This window comes from Bos mutus, chromosome 5 (assembly GCF_027580195.1).
Source record: "Bos mutus isolate GX-2022 chromosome 5, NWIPB_WYAK_1.1, whole genome shotgun sequence".
In the NCBI taxonomy this organism is placed as follows: domain Eukaryota; kingdom Metazoa; phylum Chordata; class Mammalia; order Artiodactyla; family Bovidae; genus Bos; species Bos mutus.
The window spans coordinates 89,801,108-89,822,358 of record NC_091621.1 but is presented as its reverse complement, the minus strand read 5'-3'; the positions used below and the strand labels follow the sequence as shown (position 1 = coordinate 89,822,358).

Below are 21,251 nucleotides of genomic sequence, written 5' to 3'. Positions count from 1 at the left end.
AATGTAGGGGACAAAAAACAGGTTGTATTGCTATGGCCCCACAACCACTAAAATTCAGATTGGAGAAAATGAGGCGATAAAAGGGCCAGTTTCATTAACAAATAACTTAAAATATAAAAAGAATGAAAAAGGAACAGAGGGATAAGCCAGATAACCAATAACAATGAACAACCCTTTCTTGGATACTGATTTAAACAAATAAACTGTTTAAGAAAACATAAATTTCTCGTACAAATGAGAAAACTTGAATGTTGGTAAGGTATTTGATATTTAAAAATTACGTTACATTTTTGGTCATAAAAATGACATTGTACATGTGTAAAATAGACAGCTAGTGGGAAGTTTTGTACAGCACGGGAGCTCAGCTCAGTGCTCAGCAGTGACCTAAAGAGGTGGGATGTGGGGGTGGGAGGGAGACTCCACAGGGAGGGTATCTGTGTACACATATAGCTGACTCACTTTGCTGTACAGCAGAAATGAACACAATATCGAAAACAATTATACCCCAATAATATGTTAAAAATAAAAAATTTTAAAAGACTTTGTATAGCTGTATCTAAAATCAGTCTTTATCTTTTGAATGTACTGAAATGTTTACAGAGAAAATAATATGTCTTAGACTTGCCTCAAACTAATCCAGACTTCGGAGAAGGCGATGGCACCCCACTCCAGTACTCTTGCCTAGAAAATCCCATGGATGGAGGAGCCTGGTAGGCTGCAGTCCATGGGGTCGCTAGGAGTCGGACACGACTGAGTGACTTCACTTTCACTTTTCACTTTGATGCATTGGAAAAGGAAATGGCAACCCACTCCAGTGATCTTGCCTGGAGAATCCCAGGGATGGAGGAGCCTAGTGGGCTGCCATCTATGGGGTCGCACAGAGTTGGACACGACTGAAGCAACTTAGCAGCAATCCAGACTTAGTGGGAGATAGCGGAGGACAGAAGAGCCTGGCGGGCTACAGTCCATGGGGTCAGAAAGAGTCAGACACAACTTAGAAACCGAACAACAACAGGAACAATCCAGAGTGGAGTGGAGGAAAAATGAGACATCATTATTTATGACATATACATAACGGTCATAATATCCTCTCCACTTCTGTATATGTTTGAAAGTTTCTATAATAAAAAAGTTTTAATCCAAATGAAAGGAAACCATATGGACCAAGCAATTTGTGGGGGCAGGTTATACTATGAGTCATTAACAGCAGTTACTCAGGGAAACAGGATAACAGATGAGTTCTTTTTTCCTTTCTTTTCTCCATATTATTAATTTTGTTACAGTGATCATGAACCATTGACATGCTAAACATTACTTGCGGAAATTTTAAAAAAAGCATGTCTCTAAGAAAAACAGAAGTGAAAATCTAAAATTGACAAAAATTGGAGCTAAATTTGTACAGCGGTTTTATTTATATGAAGTATGTATTTCTTGTGAGGCAACACCTATGAGATGTAAATAGTTCCAGTCAATGACTGCAGCTGGTAAAATTGATGATAAACTCAGTAAAATCATTCAAGACTCTAAATAGCCATCGCCCCTCCCAAATTAGGTTGCACCTGCCATATGTACGGACACAGATACACAGATACACAGAAACCATTTCCCTTTCTCTCACAACAGAAAGCACGAGTGGATGAGTATCAGTGAAAATCTGAGCAGAAAACTTTCAACTAACCTCTGCGTTTGGAGTCACATATATTAAAAATACTCCTAAGCAACTCTTCTTCATAGGTCCTGGTGTTGCTAGAGGTTACATCTTCCTTGCCATCATCAGTTCCTTGTTTCCACCCTATCAGAAGAAAAAGTTTGCAAATCCAGATGCTTTTATGTGCTAACATGCTTAGTTACTATTTTAATTTTAACAAAGAGTCAGATTTGACTGAGTGACTAACATATATTTTTACGTATATGGTTATGTTTCAAATATTAAAATAAAGAGCAGCCCACAATACTGGTTACTTAACATGAATAGATCAAGAAAAAAGTGGTCTTGAAGCATCTTTAATTATTCATGTTTCCTTTCAAGTTTTACAAAGGTGGAATAAAAGGAGAGAAGATGAAGAAGAAACTGAGCTTTATTGTCCTGTGATAGTAAAAGCACTCTGTGAGGCGAGAGAGAAGGCGAAATTGAGATTCATTTCTGTTATGCGGGTAGGTACTTTTCATTGGCAGAGTCGATAGAGAAAGTTGAACGGGCTACAGTGTGTTATCCCTATTCTTGCCAGCTCTGGTACCTTCATCTCTAAGGTATTACCACTGTGCAATTCTATGACAGGTTAATAATGATTGACATGACTGGAACAGTGAAATAGATAAAATTAATTTTGCATTTTTGATGACAAGTGAACATTTATACAAGGAAATGTATGCAAATATTTGTAGTAAAAAAGTTGTTACTTCTGGATATTACTTTAGTTATATTGCTTACAACTTCTGGCACTGTGAAGGAAGTGGTATAATATAATGAGGTGCTCAACGGATTAAGACAGTTTAGTCCTATGAAGAATATATGTTTGAAGAAACTCATGTGCCAGAATGGATAGGTTTCAGTTAATATAATGCAATTGGGGGAAATAAAGCTATCTTTACCTGTTTTAAAAAAAAAAAGCACTCTGTGAAAAAGCAAATAGTGTTAACACAAATAAGAATATTTTAAAGAAAACAGAGGGAAAGTAAACACTAGCTATACAGAAAATGTATCATTTTACATTGCTTTTTAGGGTCTATCATACATGGGATTCTGTAAGCAATTCCCTAAATAGAATTCCAAAATTTCATTGAACTTGGCCTACAGAATTTGCATTGTTTCCTGGTGTACCTTATTGCCGCTACACTTTCTTACATGTTTCTCTCACATACAAAGAGGGAAAAATGTTAAAATGTTAATTTTCAGCAAGGCACGTTGGAAGTATATGAATTTTAACTCCCATGTATCTACGTATTTCTATCATGACATTCTAATTTGCCCAGGAGAAAGTTTGTTTTCAGGTCAGTAGAAAAATATCCATGATTATGATTGAAAATATAATCTAGAATTGCTATCAGGTTTATATTTGAAAGCATAGAAAATACTGATGTTGCAGATATAAGATTTTTGTTGAGAGAAAGAAAATTTTAAGGGAAAGATGGATGCTTCCATCAAGTTTCATACTTCATTTTAGATCAGGCACTCTCAGAGTCATATGCTCCTTGCTTTATTGGAAGAACAAACATTAAAAGATAAATATTTACCCTCTTCATTTGGAGATAATTTTTTCACCACGGAATCCTGAGGAGTAGAGCTCTGATCAGAGGTGGAATCAAAATCAAGTGCTAAGGTACTAAAATCATTTTCACTACAATAGTTAGTCAAATCCTTGTTAGCAAAGAGCTCCCTTTTCATGATCTGTGGTGTCAAAGATGTGTAATTCTGGGAGCTCTGTGATCTTGGCCTTGAGATATTTTCAGAACCTGCGAGGATAAGTGAGTATTTTGCATTCTCAGGAGAGCTGAGATGAGAAATGGATGGGGTTCTTGGAGACACTATCTGAGACTGTGAAGTGAAGGTGCCATCTTTCTCAGGACTCAAGAAGAGCGTGTCGAGCAGAGGGACGTGAGCAGCCATCATTTTCTTCAGTACCTCTTCAAAATCCTTCTTGGGGTTAGTCTGTGGGCTGTCAAAACTGCTAGACTGGTATTTGATAATCTGTCGGATGGGATCAGAAATGTCTTCTCTCTTTTGGATGGCTCGCAGTTTTCTACAGATGCTTTCCACGGGGTTATGCCGCTTCTCAGCTACCTTCTTTGCAGAGGCCATTGCGGACTTTCCTCCAGTGAGACAGAGGAAGTGGCTAAAGTACAGGCAAAATATAGACATGTTTTTCAGTTAACACTGTCCTAACAATAATGGAGCAATGGGCTATTTATTCCCAAACCAACTTTGGGGGGATCAAGATGTCTTTAAACCACCGTCTTTACAACAATTGCTTTAAAAAACAGAGTATTGTCGATTTACAATGTTGTGTCAGTTTCAAGTGTATAGCAAAGTGGTTCAGTTACGCATACATTGGGTTGGCCAGAAAGTTTGTTTGGTGGCTTCCCCGGTGACTCAGTGATAAAGAATCCACCTGCAGGAGACACAGGTCCAATCCCTGGCCCGGAAAGATTCCACATGTCACAGAGCGACTAAGCCTGTGCACCACAGCTATGGAGCCTGTGCTCTAGAGCCCAGGAACCACAACTTCTGAGCCCACCACTGAAGCCCACACAGCCTAGAGCCTGTGCTCCACAACAGAAGAAGCCTCCCCAATGAGAAGCCCAAGCACTGCAACCAGAGAGTAGCCCCTGCTCTCAGCAACCAGAGAAAAGTCCGCATGCAGAAACAAAGACCCGCACAACCAAAAACAAACAAACAAATAAATAATTCATCCAGATTTCTCTGTAACATCTTACAGAAAAGTCCAAATGCACTTTTTGGGCAACTTAAGATATATCATATGTTCTTTATCAGATTCTTTTCCATTATAGGTTATTACAGTACATTGAATATAGTTCCCTGTGCTGTACTGTAGGTCTTTGTTATTTAAACAATTGCTTTAAACAGATTTCCACATGTTTAACTTTGAGACTCAAATTTCTAGAAATAATAGCTAACAAATAGGAAGTATTTCCCATGATCCAGGCAAAGTACTAAGTTCTTTGTATGTATCAACTCATTGCATCTTTTTTTTTTTTTAATTTTATTTTATTTTTAAACTTTACAATATTGTATTAGTTTTTTCAAATATCGAAATGAATCCACCACAGGTATACATGTGTTCCCCATCCTGAACCCTCCTCCCTCCTCCCTCCTCCCTCCCCATACCATCCCTCTGGGTCGTCCCAGTGCACCAGCCCCAAGCATCCAGTATTGTGCATCGAACCTGGACTGGCGATTTGTTTCATACATGATATTGTACATGTTTCAATGCCATGCTCCCAAATCTTCCCACCCTCTCCCTCTCCCACAGAGTCCATAAGACTGATCTATACATCAGTGTCTCTTTTGCTGTCTCGTACACAGGGTTATTGTTACCATCTTTCTAAATTCCATATATATGCGTTAGTATACTGTATTGGTGTTTTTCTTTCTGGCTTACTTTACTCTGTATAATAGGCTCCAGTTTCATCCACCTCATTAGAACTGATTCAAATGTATTCTTTCTAGTGGCTGAGTAATACTCCATTGTGTATATGTACCACAGCTTTCTTATCCATTCATCTGCTGATGGACATCTAGGTTGCTTCCACGTCCTGGCTATTATAAACAGTGCTGCGAACTCATCGTATCTTAAAACAACTCTATGAGGCAAGTACTGCTATTATCTCCTTTTTCAGGCACAAAGAGATTAAGGGACACACCCAAAGTCAGCTTAGATAAGTGCTGGAGTCCACATTTGAACCCATGCAGTCTTGCTTGAGAGGGTAGACAACATTGCTCTTCACTTATACATCAAATATGATGATAGTGACGATATGAAAGCTCCCATTTGAGTACCTACTCTGATTCTTATCTTTTGAGAACTTAATAAATACCTCTTTAAGTATCTTGCATATATAATGTCCAAACTTCACACAAGCCCTGTCAGATGTGTAGAAATATCCCCTTTTCACAGATAATAAAATTAAGGCTCAAAAAGGTCAAGTAACTTGCTAATGGTAACATCTCTAAGATCTGTGCCAAGGAGTGTCTGACTTCAGCAGAATTTTAATGGTAGCACCTTTAAAAAGCATGATCTCAACTTCTTATAAGACAGCAACTAAAGAACTTGGAAATAAATCCAAAATTGTGCCTAAACTGGTAACATTTAATCTATGCAAAGAGTTACAATAAATTGAATAGTTATAAATAGTTGAATAGTTACAAAGAGTTTAAAAGTTATTATTTCTAGAACCTTAACAAAAACGTCTGTTTTCTAACAAGGTGGATAAAACTGGAGCCTATTATACAGAGTGAAGTAAGTAAGAAAGAAAGATACCAATATAGTATATTAACACATATATATGGAATTTATAAAGATGGTAACAATGACCCTGTATGCGAGACAGCGAAAGAGACACAGATGTAAAGAACAGACTTTTGGACTCTGTAGGAGAAGGTGAGGGTGGGATGACTGGAGAGAATAGCATTGAAACATGTATATTACCACATGTGAAATGGATCACCAGTCCAGGTTCAATGCATGAGACAGGGTGCTCAGGGCCTGTGCACTGGGATGACACTGAGGGATGGGATGGCGAGGGAGGTGGGAGGGGGGTTCAGGATGGAGAACACATGTACACCCATGGCTGATTCATGTGAATGTATGGCAAAACCCACTACAATATTGTAAAGTAATTAGCCTCCAATTAAAATAAATAAAAATTTTAAAAAAGCTTCTATTTGTGATTCTTTTTAAAAAGTCCCCTAACAGAAAATGAACAAAGGGGCATTTAGAAAGACTAGGAAGAAGATGCTCCAAATCTCAGTCTGGTTCATTGTACCTCAAGATAATTGCCACCAGTTCCACCTAAAGAAGTTTCCATCAACAGAACCCTTCACCATTTAAGGTAACAATCATCTTTGAATCTTTATGCTGTCACTCTGCAATCCACTCCGTTTCTTCTATTCAAGGCTAATCTTTCAATGTCAAGCCTAAAACACATTCTCCTACTGAAATTCTGGAATCAGTGTATATGCACTTGACTCAAGCTTTCTTTCTGTTCTCTCCAAGGATGTATAATTGTACTGTATATTCTGTCATTTAATTAGATTTTTGCCTTCTATTCTTGGGCTGTTTTAAATGTGTATACTCACTGCCTCCTCAAAAATGTTTTTAATTCTTGTATACAAAAGTCATGGTGTGATTCTCTTTTAGATTCTCAATACATTACTGTTGGCAGCATTGATACTCCACGAGGCTTGTGGACTTGTTCCTTAGCTATAGTGAGTGTTGGCTCAAAGACTTGTAGCTACCACTCTTTCTGGAAAATTTCCCCTGGCCAAATGGGAGCTTCTTATTGCTCAGCTAGGAGGTTGGAAGTGAAGCAACAGTAGTGACAGAAGACAGCCTGCCTGGCATTCCACATCTACAGCTGACTGTGGGGGGGACACGGCAGGAGCCATCTGACTTCCCCATGTCAATTAACGACCTTCTTAAAGACTCAACATTCAAAAAACTAAGACAGAATCTGGTCCCATCCCTCATGGCAAATAGAAGGGGGAAAAGTGAGAAGCAGTGATTTTCTTTGCTTGGCCTCCAAAATCACTATGGATGGTGACTGCAGCCATGGAATTAAAAGATGCTTGCTCCTTGGAAGGAAAGCCATGACAAACCTAGACAACGTATTAAAAAGAAGAAACATCACTTGGCCAATAAAGGTCCATATAGTCAAAGCTATGGTTTTTCCAGTAGTCATGTACGGATGTGAGCTTTGTACCATAAAGAAAGCTGAGTACTGAAGTATTGATGCTTCCAAAATGTGGTGCTGGAGAAGACTCTTGAGAATCCCTCGAACTGAAAGGAGATTAAACCAGTCAATCCTAAAGGAAATCAACCCTGAATATTCATTGGAAGGACTGATGCTGAAGCTCCAATACTTAGGCCACCTGATGTGAAGAGCTGACTCATTGAAAAAGATCCTGATACTGGCAAAGACTGAAGGCAAAAGGAGAAGGGGATGGCAGAGGATGAGATGATTAGGTAGCATCACCAACTCAATGGACATGGATTTGAGCAAACTCTGGGGGAAAGTGGAGGACAGAGGACCCTGGTATGCTGAAGTCCATGGGGTTGCACAGAGTCAGACTCAACTAAGCGAATGAACAACAGTGAAGTATCTGTCAGTGTTCTCAATGTACTGTGACTATTTTACTCTTCAACAGCCAGTGAATCAGGGACAGGTTGAGCCTGAGGCTAATAGAAGCCCTAGAACTGGAACCTCAGACTCCCAGACCCATCAATCTCCATGGGAACATCTGTGAACCTCAGCGTGGGTTGCTGTTCAAGCCCCAGTGAAAGGCTTCACTCGTGGGCATCTGTGATGGGTCCAGATGAATGTTCCTAGCATATAAGACACCACATTTCTATTTGCTTTTCTGAGGCATTTTTCTCCTCCTACCATCTGTTTCCTAAACTTCCATGACTCACCTAAGCAAGCCCTGCTCCATGGTTTATTAAACCAAACCTTAGAAAAAGCACACTTAAGGCACTGGCTCTTCATGAGCTAACAGAGCTTCACAAGATTAACTTGTTTTGCTTTTTCTAATATAGAGCAGAACATTTGTGGGAGTTCAATAAGTAAGATGTGATGATCAAGATTTCAAAATTTGTGCCACTTTCTCCATATATGGCATGGAAATATCTCCTGTCCATCCTGTCCAAATTTTTTTTTTTAGTTTTAGATCCACTGCAATCTGCCATAACACTGAAAAATACAAGTCTGACTTGCTTTCAATAACTATCTTTGAAAGAGTACTAATGAAAATTAAAAACTGAAGGTTAATTGTACTTGTAGAATCAGGTGCTTGGAGTCTGTCTTTTACGAAGAATTTCCTTATTTATCTGTTTTGTTGATTGAATACTATGTAAAGATGGTACACCTGTAGAAATTCCATTGGTTTGTTTTATTTTTAAATTCTCTGAACCTTCATTGTACTCTATACCACTCATCCTTTTAGGCATTCAATCAATATCTAAAAATGTGCTACCTAAAAATGTGCTAAACCTAGTAGAAACAGGGGGTACGATCATGAGCAAAACAGAATATCTGCTCTCCTAAAACTTTTGGTCTGTGAGAGATGCACATGTAAGAAGGAAGCTACGAAGACTGCCAGATTAAATCTAGGATGCCCAGGCCTTCCCTGGTGGTCCAGCGTGCAAGAATTTGCCTTCCAGTGCAGGGGACTAGGGATTGATCCCTGGTCTGAGAACTAAAGTCCCACATGCCACAGGACAAGTGAGCTTGCACGCCACTACACCTAAGATCCGATGCAGCCAAAAAAAAAAAAAAGAAGACCCAGGATGCCAAATAAAATTTGAATTTCCAATAAACAATGGCTAATTTTTTTAGTATAAGTACATCGTGTGCATCAAAAAGTTGCACAGGAAAAACTTATACTGAAAGATTATCTGTTGTTTATCTAAAACTCAAATTTCTCTGGGCATCTGGCAGTTCTAACTAGTTAAATCTAGCAACCCTAAAGCCTAGAATAATAAATAATTACACACTAGGAAGGAAAAGTGCCAGGGCTGTGAGAGAATATAATAGGGGTTATTCTAGTTTGGGAGTTAAGGATAGGGAAAAATTGGAGCATCTATTATGTGGCATGTGCTATGCATAATGCTATATATATTGTTTGCTAAATCTAAGGTTGTGAACAGAAAATTAAGAAGTGGACTCAAAAATCCCTTGTCCACTCCCTCCGTTCAGTTCAGTTGCCCAGTCATGTCCAACTTTTTGGGACCCCATGGACTGCCCACGCCAGGCTTCCCTGTCTATCACCATCTCCCAGAGCCTACTCAAACTCATGTCCATCGCATTGGTGATGCCATCCAACCATCTCATCCTCTGTTGTCCCTTTCTCCTCCCACCTTCGATCTTTCCCAGCGTCAGGGTCTTTTCACATGAGACAGTTCTTTGCATCAGATGACCAAAGTATTGGAGCTTCAGCATCAGTCCTTCTAATGAATATTCAGGACTGATTTCCTTTAGGATTGATTGGTTTGATCTCCTTGCAGTCCAAGAGACTCTCAAGAGTCTTCTCCAATACCACAGTTCAAAAGCATCAGTTCTTCGTTGCTCAGCTTTCTTTATAGTCTAACTCTCACATCCAGACATGACTACTGGAAAAACCATAGCTTTGACTAGATGGACCTTTGTTGGCAAAGTAATATCTCTGCTTTTTAATATGCTGTGTAGGTTGGTCATAGCTTTTCTTCCAAGGAGCAAGCATCTTTTAATTTCATGGCTACAGTCACCATCTGCAGTGATTTTGGAGCCCAAAATAATAAATTCTGTCACTGTTTCCATTATTTCCCATCTATTTTTCATGAAGAGATGGGACTGGATGCCATTCCCTATATCTATATATTTACATTTATTCTATTCCATATATCTATATTCCATTTCCTATATCTATATATTTACATCTATATCCAGATATATATTCCTACAGCATATTTCTGAGTTTACATTAGATAAATGTAATATAAAATAATATTAGAGATTATCCAAACAAGTTATTTCACTAATTTTATTTATTTCTCCTATTGTTTGACTTATGACCCATTGTCCTCCTTTCTAGAATGAGTGTCATTATTATTATTGCCTGAATTGCCTTGTTGCCCCTATTCAAGGTCTTGATTCAACACTTTTCAATCATCTCTCTGATCTAAAACTATAAAGCAATAATTAAAAGCCTCTGATGCATAGCAACATCTATAAACAAACATGGTTTCTTATCTAAAGTAAGGTTATTTTCATCAGTGATGTAACTACAGAGTCCCACACTAACCTATCTGTTTGGACTTCCTAAAGAAGTCTTCAATAGATTAGAATAAATTCACCATGTATGTGTAATATAGATAATATCTCCTCTTCCATAGGAACTTATAATATTAGAGCATAATTTGTGTTTTCAATATCCATATTCTTCAATAACTAAAACTGTTGGATTTCTTCTCAAAGAAAGACATTAAGATTTATACAGAGATACAAAAATAGCATCCTTGAAGAATTTTAGGAAGCCTTCCGAATCAAACTCTGACTCAAGAAAGATTATGTGGATAATGTAATTATCTTTTCTTCACCAACCATTTAAATTTTTTCTCCCTTTATTAATAGTTATTGCTTGAACATTGAACTTCGAAACTTAAGATCAAGTAGGCTTAAGAATCATTTGTTACTTAATTATGAAATCCTTCATGACTCACCCAAGTGAGTCCCACTTGGTGGCTTAATTAATGCAAAGCCCTTAATTAATGTATGTAAAAAATATAAGTATATATGTAGATAGATAAAAAAGGGGTTCCTTTTACCAAAAGATTCCTTCAGTAACAATCAGACGCCAGTAAACTCTTCATCAACACATAAGAAGAAACATCTGTTCACTGAGATGTTCCCGGGAAACTCATCTTTAGCAGCCCAGTGGGAGAGCAGAGCATGGATTTCTACTCAATCAGTAAATTTTATTTTTGCCAAATTACACTGTTTTAGTCTCTCTTTGACTAGTATTTAATGTGATAAAATAGCAACACGTTTTCCTGCCCTCTCCAGATACATGGTAGCAGCTGTTAATCAAAATGATTTGCAAACCACAAGTCCCAGATTTAGTAAATGCTCAGTGAGTCTGTCATCTGCAAACCTTTTTCATTACTAATAATTGCAAGCTGGAACCTTCTCCTCCCACCACTCAGTTAACCTTGTTATATTAAGCTCCTTGGCTGGGTCATACCAAGCTTATTATAAACATCTCATATTGGAACAATTCCTGAAATAGCACAGTCACACATTATGCTTCTGAAAACTGTGTTCTTCTGTTTCAGTTCTTATTATATGAAGTCTGGTTTTCTTCTCAGAGACCAGGGGGAAAATCTATGGTAAATCTTAACTCCAAGAACTCAGGTGCTCCTACATTCTTACAGTCAACAAAACCACAAAATTACATTCTCCTAACACACATTCCAAATAGCCAAGACTGGAAACAACAATTCAGTGCTTTAACCTATCCAAAAGCCTTCAAAAAAACACTTCTGGGATCTCCAAAGCAACATTTTAAGGGAAACTAGCTTTATCACTTTTAGCCACTCAGCTTTTTCTCCCAATTTCTTTCAGTGTTTTGGGTTTTTTTTCCTAGAAGTGTTTCAAACTTTCAAAGAGCTCCACTGAACCCTGTTATATCAATTTTGGAGGTTTGTCTCATTCACAACAGACACATTGAATTGAAGGTTAGAACTTAGCGACGGCTGAAGTTGCTTTTGCCCCATTCAGAGGAAGATTTTCTTGACCTTCAATGACTAAGAGCCACCATCAGCCGAAGTTTAATTATTTGGGGAAAACTCACCACCTTACTTTCCCTTCACCAGCATCCAAGAACCACCTTCTGAAAACTCGGAATGGAGAGAGAGGCCCTCAGGACCAGATGATGTGGGTGGAGCTGTCTTCAGAGTGGTACCGAGCGAGGTGAGAGACAAAGGCTGGAGATCAGGGAAGCCCCTCATGAGCTACACCTGCCTCCCGGGTTCAGCCAGGCCCACAGGAGTAGGGGTGTGAGGAAAGGTACATTGGAGGATGCGGTCAACTACTGGGAGAGGATGGGTGCCATGTTGGTGTGCTCACTAACACGTCATCCCGTCATCCCGTGTTACTACAAAAATAAAGATCATCCGAATATACTCTCTAATCGGGGAAAGTCAGCTTTTTTGTTACCATTGTTTCTGTTTCTGGGGTTAGGTCTGAAAACAGGAAAAACAATCACAATGTATAGCCTTAATTCCATCAATGAAGTAGGAAGGAAGTCTTATTGAAAATGAATTGTCCTGTTGCTCAAAGACTTTCTTGAAGAATTTTCAAGCCAGCAACTAACACTTAAAATGGGATACCACTAAATATCAAACTGCAGCCCCATTGACAAGTCCAATTTCCCTTCTCTTTGCCACTTCTATTCAGCTCTATGCTGTCTTGGCTTAATGAATCTCTCCACTTAGAAAAGAATGTACAAAACAAGTTATTGAGTACATACCATGGTTATTATTAAATATTTAAAATTTTAAAATTGTAACAGAAATATCAAGTAGACATTGCAAAATATTTAAAATTTGTGAAGCCCATGAAAGTCTAAAAGAGACAATATTATTTCAAAGCTTTTAATAATAAAATGTATGCTAAAAACAAGCTTATTGTTTAATTGTTAATATCTTCATACTAGGAAAAGTCACTTTTTAAGTTAAATTTCATATGCTTCTATTTGGCCAAATGCTGTATAGTTTCTCAGACATCAGTGCTATTAATCATCGTGTCTTTTACAAGATCTGACCTGGTTTGGGAGACTCAGCATATAAATTGAGCAGAGTGCAAAAATTAAGCAAAGAATTAGATGAGTGGAACATTAAGCTTCATGGGAGGTCAGGATAGGGTGTGTTCCGTGTGGGTTGAGAAGCCATTATAAAGTAGCTGGGACATATGCTGGGCTTTAAATAATAAAGTATTATGCAAAGATAGGGGCGTGGACACACCTGTGAGGTGGGGAGAGACTGAGTGAAGCCTAGTGGTGAGACTGAGCCTGTTATTTTACCAGCACTGTGTACACAGTCTGATGGAACCATGAGAAAGGTGGGAGGGGGTGGGTAGTGAAAAAATGTAGATTTAGGTGGGGAGCATACAGGCAGATTCAGAAATAAATGAAACTTCATGTAGTGTCATTTCCCATCCAAGGAAATGATACTCAGCTGTGACAAGCATCTTAAAAACAGAACAAAACAAACTCACCACAAAACAAACAAACAGAAAAGCAAACCAAAATCTGGGTTCCAAACGTAAAACTGGAAGCGTCAAACCTGGAACACGTTTTTCTCAAACTGGCAGTTTTGCTTACTACTCACAGGGCTTCTCCAGCCAGGCCTCGCAGGCCCTAATCACATGCTTCTCAGACCTTAGCATCAGTGATTTCCTGCTCATCCCCTCTTCTCCCCCTTCCCCCCTCCCCTGCATAGGGTGCTCTGAAAATCTATTTTTGGTATATCAAGATTTATATATATACTCCTATTCCTGTGGGTCATCATTATCTCTGTCCCCAGGTGAGAGGGAGAAAGGTAGTAGCTAAGAATTAGGGCTCTGGATTCAAATAACCTGGGCCAATGAGCTTTTCTGCTCATTAGGGTTTTGCTTTTTGTTGTTTTTTTAAAATCTTTATTGAATTTGTTATAATATTGCTTCTGGGTTTTTTGTCTGCTTTTTGTGCTTTTGACCACAAGGCATATGGGATCTTATTTCCCCCACCAGGGGTTAAGCCTGTACCCCCTACAATAGAAGGCGAAATCTTAACCACTGGACCACCAGGGATGTCCCTGCTCACTCATTTTGTGACAAAGCAACTTTCTGTGTTTCAGTTTCTTCTTCCCTGAAACTGCATCCTATTCTGAATGACCTCCTGGGTTAATTTCAAGGGTTAAATGAAATAACATGCATATGATACATTTTCTGAAACTCAGTGTATTTATTCAGGTATTAAATGTCCTCTTAAAACACAAAATAGCACTAGAAAGAAATAACTAATAAACCCATGTCTCTCATTAGACTTGCTCTGTTTAATTTCCCATGAAATAAACTCTCTTATAACATCCCTGCTTGTGATCTTCTTATCAATCCCCAGATACCGAAACTAGCAACACCCAGAGAGATTTTCCTCCTAGTCATAAAGAAAGACAGCAGCAGAGCCAGAAATAATATTCAAATTCTGAATCCACTAGACTATATCGCCTGTCTGGCAAACTCAACTCTTTTTTCCTTCTCCAAATGCTTGTATCATACGTGATATTTCCCAGAGCAGTGAAACGAGCAGCCTGAACTTATTCAGGGAAAACCTGAATAAAATTTCAGTGGCTCATCAATGAATCAAATGAATGTGTTATATCATCACGTATTATTTCACTTATTTATTCCATAACTTATTATTGTTTGCCTTAGGCTGATTCTAACAATACAATAGCCTCTTGGTATCCATGAGGGATTGGTTCCAAGACCCCCTTGGATACCCAAATCTGTGGATGCTTAAGTCTCTTATATAAAATGACATAGGAACTTCCCTGGTGATCAGTGGTTAAGAATCCTCCTGCCAATGTAGGGGACATGGGTTTGATCCTTGGTTGGGGAAGATCCCACATGCCTCGGAACAACTAAGCCCGTGCGCCACGGCTACTGAGCCCACTGAGTCTGTACTCTAGAGCCCGTGAACTGCAACTGCTGGAGCCCTTGTGCCCTAGAGCCTATGCTCTACAAGAGAAGCCACTGCAGTGAGAAGCCCACACACCACCACAGAGTAGACCCTGCTAGCCACAACTAGAGAAAGCCTGTGCACAGCAGTGAAGACCCAAGGCAGCCAAAAATAAACAAGTCATTTTTTTTAATGGCACAGTATTTGCATATAACCAAACATCTCTGGGTTTCCCAGGTGGCACTAGTGGTAGAGAACTCACTTGCTAATGCAGGAGATATAAGAGACATGGGTTCGATCCCTGGTTGGGAAGATCCCCTGGAGGGCATGGCGACCCACTCCAATATTCTTGCCTGAAGAATCCCATGGACAGAGGAGCCTGGCGGGCTACAATGCACAGTGTCACAGAGTCGGACGGGACTGAAGTGACAGCACAGTGCAAACATTTTCTCCAGCCCTGAAAATATGTTTTGTTAACACATGAAGGAGTACAAAGGGATAAAATACAGACTTTACCCCAGAAAGTCAAGATGGAGCTTTGACTCTTGAATAAACTACTGTTAGGACTGAAACATATTGTTTCCTCTCTAAATCATTTCCCTTTAAGGTGGGTCTGACCAGAGGGCCTCTGATATTGCCAGACCTGAAAGGAACTGTCTCGCTATAATTAGGGAACCTCTAAGAAATGCCATCCCCACTCTTCAAAATAACATTTCAAGAAAATTAAATATTTTGTAAATAGGCAAATATATATATATTTAAATAACATCTCCTCTTTAATGCAATCTTTTTTAAAAAAAATTTTAATGATACTTTTTTTTTTGCCTCCCTGCACAGCATGTGGAATCTTAGTTCCCTGACCAGGCATCAAACCCATGCCCTCTGTATTGGAAGCTCAGAGTCTTAACTGCCTTAACCACTGGACTGCCAGGGAAGTCCCTTTAAAGCGGTCTTTAATGTTGTTAGACATTAGCCAGTAGCAGGATCTCTGGAGTTAATCTCTGGTTGATCTACGGGACTCATTTATTCTGGTCAAAAGTAGATTGGAGGGGAAAGGGGGCACTATTGGAAGAAAGGAAGGAAGGAAAAAAGAAAACCAGATAGTGGAATCTTCCTTCATGAGAAGCATGGTCAAATGTAACATACGTTTTTAAAATGTTATTAGTAATTACTTTATTTAATTTTGGTTGTGCTGAGCCTTTGTTGCTGCACATGGACTTTCTCTAGTTGCAGCAAGCAGGGGCTTCTCTTCACTGTGCCCTGTGCAGGCTTCTGACTGTGCTGGCTTCTCTTCTTGCAGAGAACAGGCTCTGGGCCCGAGGGCTTCAGTAGTGTCCGCTCACGGGCTTAGCTGTAGCATGACACGTGGGATCTTCCCGGATGAGGGATTGAACCTGTGTCCCCTGTATTGGCAGGGAGATTCTTAAACACTAGACCACCAGGGAAGTCCCCATAACATACGTTTTACTTTTTAAAACCTGCTGTATGTAAAATGCACTATTTTTTAAATGCACTGTTTCTTATAGTAGCGCCCTTAGGTTCTAGGTGCCATTGTCTTTTAATTGGTTTCTGTTAATTAAGCTTTATTAAGCAAAGGCAGTGTCTTCAGGAAGCCAATTTTCATAAAGATACTGTCCCAGAAAGAAAGGGATTGGAAATATTAGTGATTTTATGGGTTCCATTCTAAAAGAAAGGGAACACGAAAGTGAATACTTTGGAAGAAAAATTGGTAATATGTTTTTGGAGGCAGGTTAAAATGAAGGCCCTGGAGATATTACAAGATATGTATTAGCTGAACGACAATCACCCATTGCCCTCCCAAGTTAACCCCCCTGAATTAAAGCAAGACCTACCTGTTCTTGTTCTGTGTTCCAGCAGACTGGCCTCTGTGGATGGCATCAGTCCGACTTTGCTGCCCTCTGACTTCCCATTGAACTTAGTACCAGGCACCTGCATAAAATAGGCATGAACAGAAAGAGCCTGGGATATTTTTCTCCTGGATCCCACCCTGCCAGCCCTGTCTGACGGTGGTCCGTGCTTTTCTACGGCACCTGTCAGGCAGCCCCCCTTTTTTCTTTTGGCTGCACTGGGTCTTCACTGCAGTACTGGGACGTTCTTGAGTTGCAGGTGCAGGCTTCTCTAGTTGCAGCTCGAAGGCTTCTTTTGTTACGGTGCACAGGCTCTAGACTGAGTGGGCTTCATGGTCCCTCAGCATGCGGGAGTTTGGCTCCCAGCTAGGGATGACCAGGGATCAAACAGGTGTACCCTACACTGGAATTCAGATTCTTTACCGCTGGACCACCAGGAAGTTCCAGGCAACCCTCTCTTAAAGTGACAGTACTCACTTGGTTCTGAACGTCCCTACCTTAGCCCTTGCTAGGATAGGTTCCCTAGATCCAGGATGCCAGCACCATGGGGTGCTCCCCACTCCTCATTATTTCCCTTAATCCTACCCACATCTTCAGGATTGAAATTCTTTTCTGTCTCCCCTTTAAAAAATGTGCCATCTGTTTCTTAAGGGATCCTGACTGATACACACTTAGAGATTCTTTTCATCGTCATTGTAATTTCCATAGCCCAATATGGTTGCTATGCAGCTTTACAGGAAGGGCATAATACCTTAAATTATTTTGTTTTTATTTTTAAACTCTGGTGACCTTTCCTTCTGGTTTAGTACATGTGACTAATTCAAAGAAAGAGATTTGATTTGGAAAAAAAAAAAAACACCTAAAGCCAAAACACTCCACAAACTTTTCTTTTGGAAATTCTGACAGCTGTTGCCACGTTGGTTTCCATAGCGGTTGTATCAGCTTATCGTGTCACCAACAATCCGTGAGCCTGCTTGGTTCCCCACACCTTCATCAACACAATGTGTTGATCTTCGCCAATCTGATAAGTGAAAGATGGCATCTCCTCATTTTAATTTGCATTTCTCTCCTTATGCATATGGTTTCATGTGTTTAAAGCTATTAATATCTGTGCTTCCGTTTCTATATTCTATTTGTTTGTATTCTTTGGTCGTTTTTCAACAGGGACTTGATTTTACCAACTTACAAAAGCTCTTTACATAGGAAGAAATTTAGTTCTTTGTATTTTATGCATTAGAAATTCATTTGTATAATGGGTCATTTCTATTTTTCTTTTATGACATATTTGCCATGCAGATATTTTTTAAAAATTAAACTCAGGTTTCAATCTTCTCTTTATGGCTTCAGAGTTTTTGTTAGAAAGTTCTTCCTAGCAGATGAATGGATAAGAAAGCTGTGGTACATATACACAATGGAGTATTACTCAGCCATTAAAAAGAATACATTTGAATCAGTTCTAATGAGGTGGATGAAACTGGAGCCTATTATACAGAGTGAAGTAAGCCAGAAGGAAAAACATAAATACAGTATACTAACGCATATATATGGAATTTAGAAAGATGGTAACAATAACCCGGTGTACGAGACAGCAAAAGAGACACTGATGTATAGAACAGTCTTATGGACTCTGTGGGAGAGGGAGAGGGTGGGAAGATTTGGGAGAATGGCATTGAAACATGTAAAATATCATGTAAGAAACGAGTTGCCAGTCCAGGTTCGATGCATGATACTGGATGCTTGGGGCTAGTGCACTGGGACGACCCAGAGGGATGGTATGGGGAGGGAGGAGGGAGGAGGGTTCAGGATGGGGAACACATGTATACCTGTGGCGGATTCATTTTGATATTTGGCAAAACTAATACAATTATGTAAAGTTTAAAAATAAAATAAAATTAGAAAAAAAAAAAAGAAAGTTCTTCCTGACTCTAAACTCATAAATCATTTTCTCATGTTCTTTTCTATTATTTTTAGAATTCAATACATTTAGACTTTATTTTGGTGTATATGGAAATAAGACTCTGCCTTCATTATTTTTCAGATGTCTACTGGGTTTTTCCATAAAGTTATCCTACAGATACACTTGCTGCTGCTGCTAAGTAACTTCAATCGTGTTCGACTCTGTTCGACCCCATAGACAGCAGCTCACCAGGCTCCCCTGTCCCTGGGATTCTCCAGGCAAGAACACTGGAGTGAGTTGCCATTTCCTCCTCCAATGCATGAAAGTGAAAAGTGAAAGTGATGTTGCTCAGTCATGTCCAACTCTTAGCAACCCCATGGACTGCAGCCTACCAGGCTCCTGTGTCCCTGGGATTTTTCAGGCAAGAGTACTGGAGTTGGGGTGCCATTGCCTCCTCCGTTATATATGTATACATTATGCATTAATACATACACTTAACATATGCATATATATTAAACATTTGTTTTGGTTCGGTTTAGTAGCTAAGTTGTGTCCGACTCTTGTGGACCCCATGGACTGTAGCCTGCCAGGCTCCTCTGTCCATGGGATTCTCCAGGCAAGAACACTGGAGTGGGTTGCCATTTCCTTCTCCAGGGGATCTTTCCAACCCAGGAATCAAACCCAGGTCTTCTGCATTGCAGGCAGATTATTTACCGACTGAGCTATGAAGGAAGCTCATATTAAACATTATACATATATAAAACATTTATCTTTGTAAATGATATGTATATTGGCCACGCCACAAGGTACGTGGGACCTCACCAGAGACTGAACCCACGCCTCCTGCATTGGAAGCACAGAGTCTTAACCACTAGACCACCAGGAAATTCCCAAAATATACTTACTATAGTTTTGTTTGGAATGACAAGGTGGTGAAAAAACTTTTGCATCCTTCAGTAAGGACCGGTTATATAAATTACAGTTTATTCACACTTTGTGATAAAATACAACTAGTAAAAGAGGTTCTCCAAGGATGTATATGGAATCCCAAAATTATGTGGTCAAATTATTAATATAAATCAACCCTAATGTGAAGAACATTACTTATATTATTTCTCATTTTAAAAATATGTAAAGTAGAAACCAAAGCAAAACACAGGTACACATAGATACAGAAAAAACTAGAGACAACAATAACCTTTGGGAGAGAAACTGGGTACTCAGAAACAGGGGTAGAGATTTAATCATTTCTTTACATTTTTTTGTATTGTATGTACAAGATCATCAGTTTAAATAAAAGAATAGAATAGAAAATAATAGATTTTAAAAACTCAAGTTATTCTATTTTTGATGACTGAATCATTACCATGTAATGTAGTTTTGTAAGATAAGGTTATTTATATTATTAACAACTGCCTCATAGCTCAGCAAACATTTTCTATACATAGATGTAAAAAAGATGGATCAGTAGTACCCTCTGCTGGTAATAAGTTGAAATTCAATGACCTAGAAATCATTAATAAACGTATTTTATGTCTTATTTTGTGATTACAGTTCTCTCATGTACTCAGTATATCATGAGTGATAATATTCATATAATAATTCTCAAAAATCATGGTGGGAGTTTCCTAAAGTTAAAAATTACACATTTTTTGTAGCAGTTCACAATTCTAGATTTGTATCTGTTGTCTGAGAATAAAATTCTGCTTTTGATGATATGGGAATATTGAGAATAAAATAATAACTGCTTTTTAACAATAATTATCACCAATTTAACAATAGGTATCACCAATATGTATAAAAGAAAGCAATACTGTGTATGTTTCTCTTTATACAGATAAAGCTGTATATAAAATATTCAGATAAGGCTGTATATTTTCATCTTGTTCTACTGCTGCTTCTTACTTGCTCTGCTGCTAAGTCACTTCAGTCGTGTCCGACTCTGTGCGACCCCATAGACAGCAGCCCACCAGGCTTCTCCGTCCATGGGATTCTCCAGGCAAGAACACTGGAGTGGGTTGCCATTTCCTTCTCCATTGCGTGAAAGTGAAAAGTGAAAGTGAAGTCGCTCAGTAGTGTTCGACTCTTAGCGACCCCATGGACTGCAGCCTACCAGGCTCCTCCGTCCATGGGGTTTTCCAGGCAAGAGTACTGGAGTGGCTTGCCATTGCCTTACTTGCTCAGTTGTGCCCAACTCTTTGCAGTCCCATGGACTGTAGCATGCCAGGCTCCTATGTACATGGAATTTTCCAGGCAAGAATACTGCAGCCATTTCCTTTTCCAGGGGATCTTCCTGACCCAGGGATCAAACCAGTGTCCTTGCATCTCCTGCATTGACAGGCAGATTCTTTACCACTAGTGCCACCTGGGAAACCCTTCATCATGTTCATCAACTGTTCATTAATGTGTTCATTCAACAGATACTGAGTACTTAGTATGTATCAGGCCCATCCTAGTGCTAGGATACATTGTGAATAGACAAAATTCCTGCTCTAATAGAGCTTACTTCCAACCAAAGGAGACAAAATTAACATAACTGATAAAAATACATAGT

General features: G+C 39.1%; 1 protein-coding gene across 1 annotated transcript in view; it reads right to left on the bottom strand.

Annotated features, from left to right (window-relative positions):
* Positions 1–3,799, bottom strand: part of IRAG2 (inositol 1,4,5-triphosphate receptor associated 2) — a 99,318-nt gene extending 95,519 nt beyond the window's left edge. Inside the window, exons 1-2 of the mRNA XM_070370140.1 lie at positions 3,235–3,799; positions 1,679–1,792 (exon numbers count right to left, since the gene is read on the bottom strand). Coding sequence (XP_070226241.1) covers positions 1,679–1,792; positions 3,235–3,799 — 679 coding nt within the window. The remainder of the gene's footprint in view (positions 1–1,678; positions 1,793–3,234) is intronic.
* Between the last annotated feature and the right edge of the window lie 17,452 nt (positions 3,800–21,251).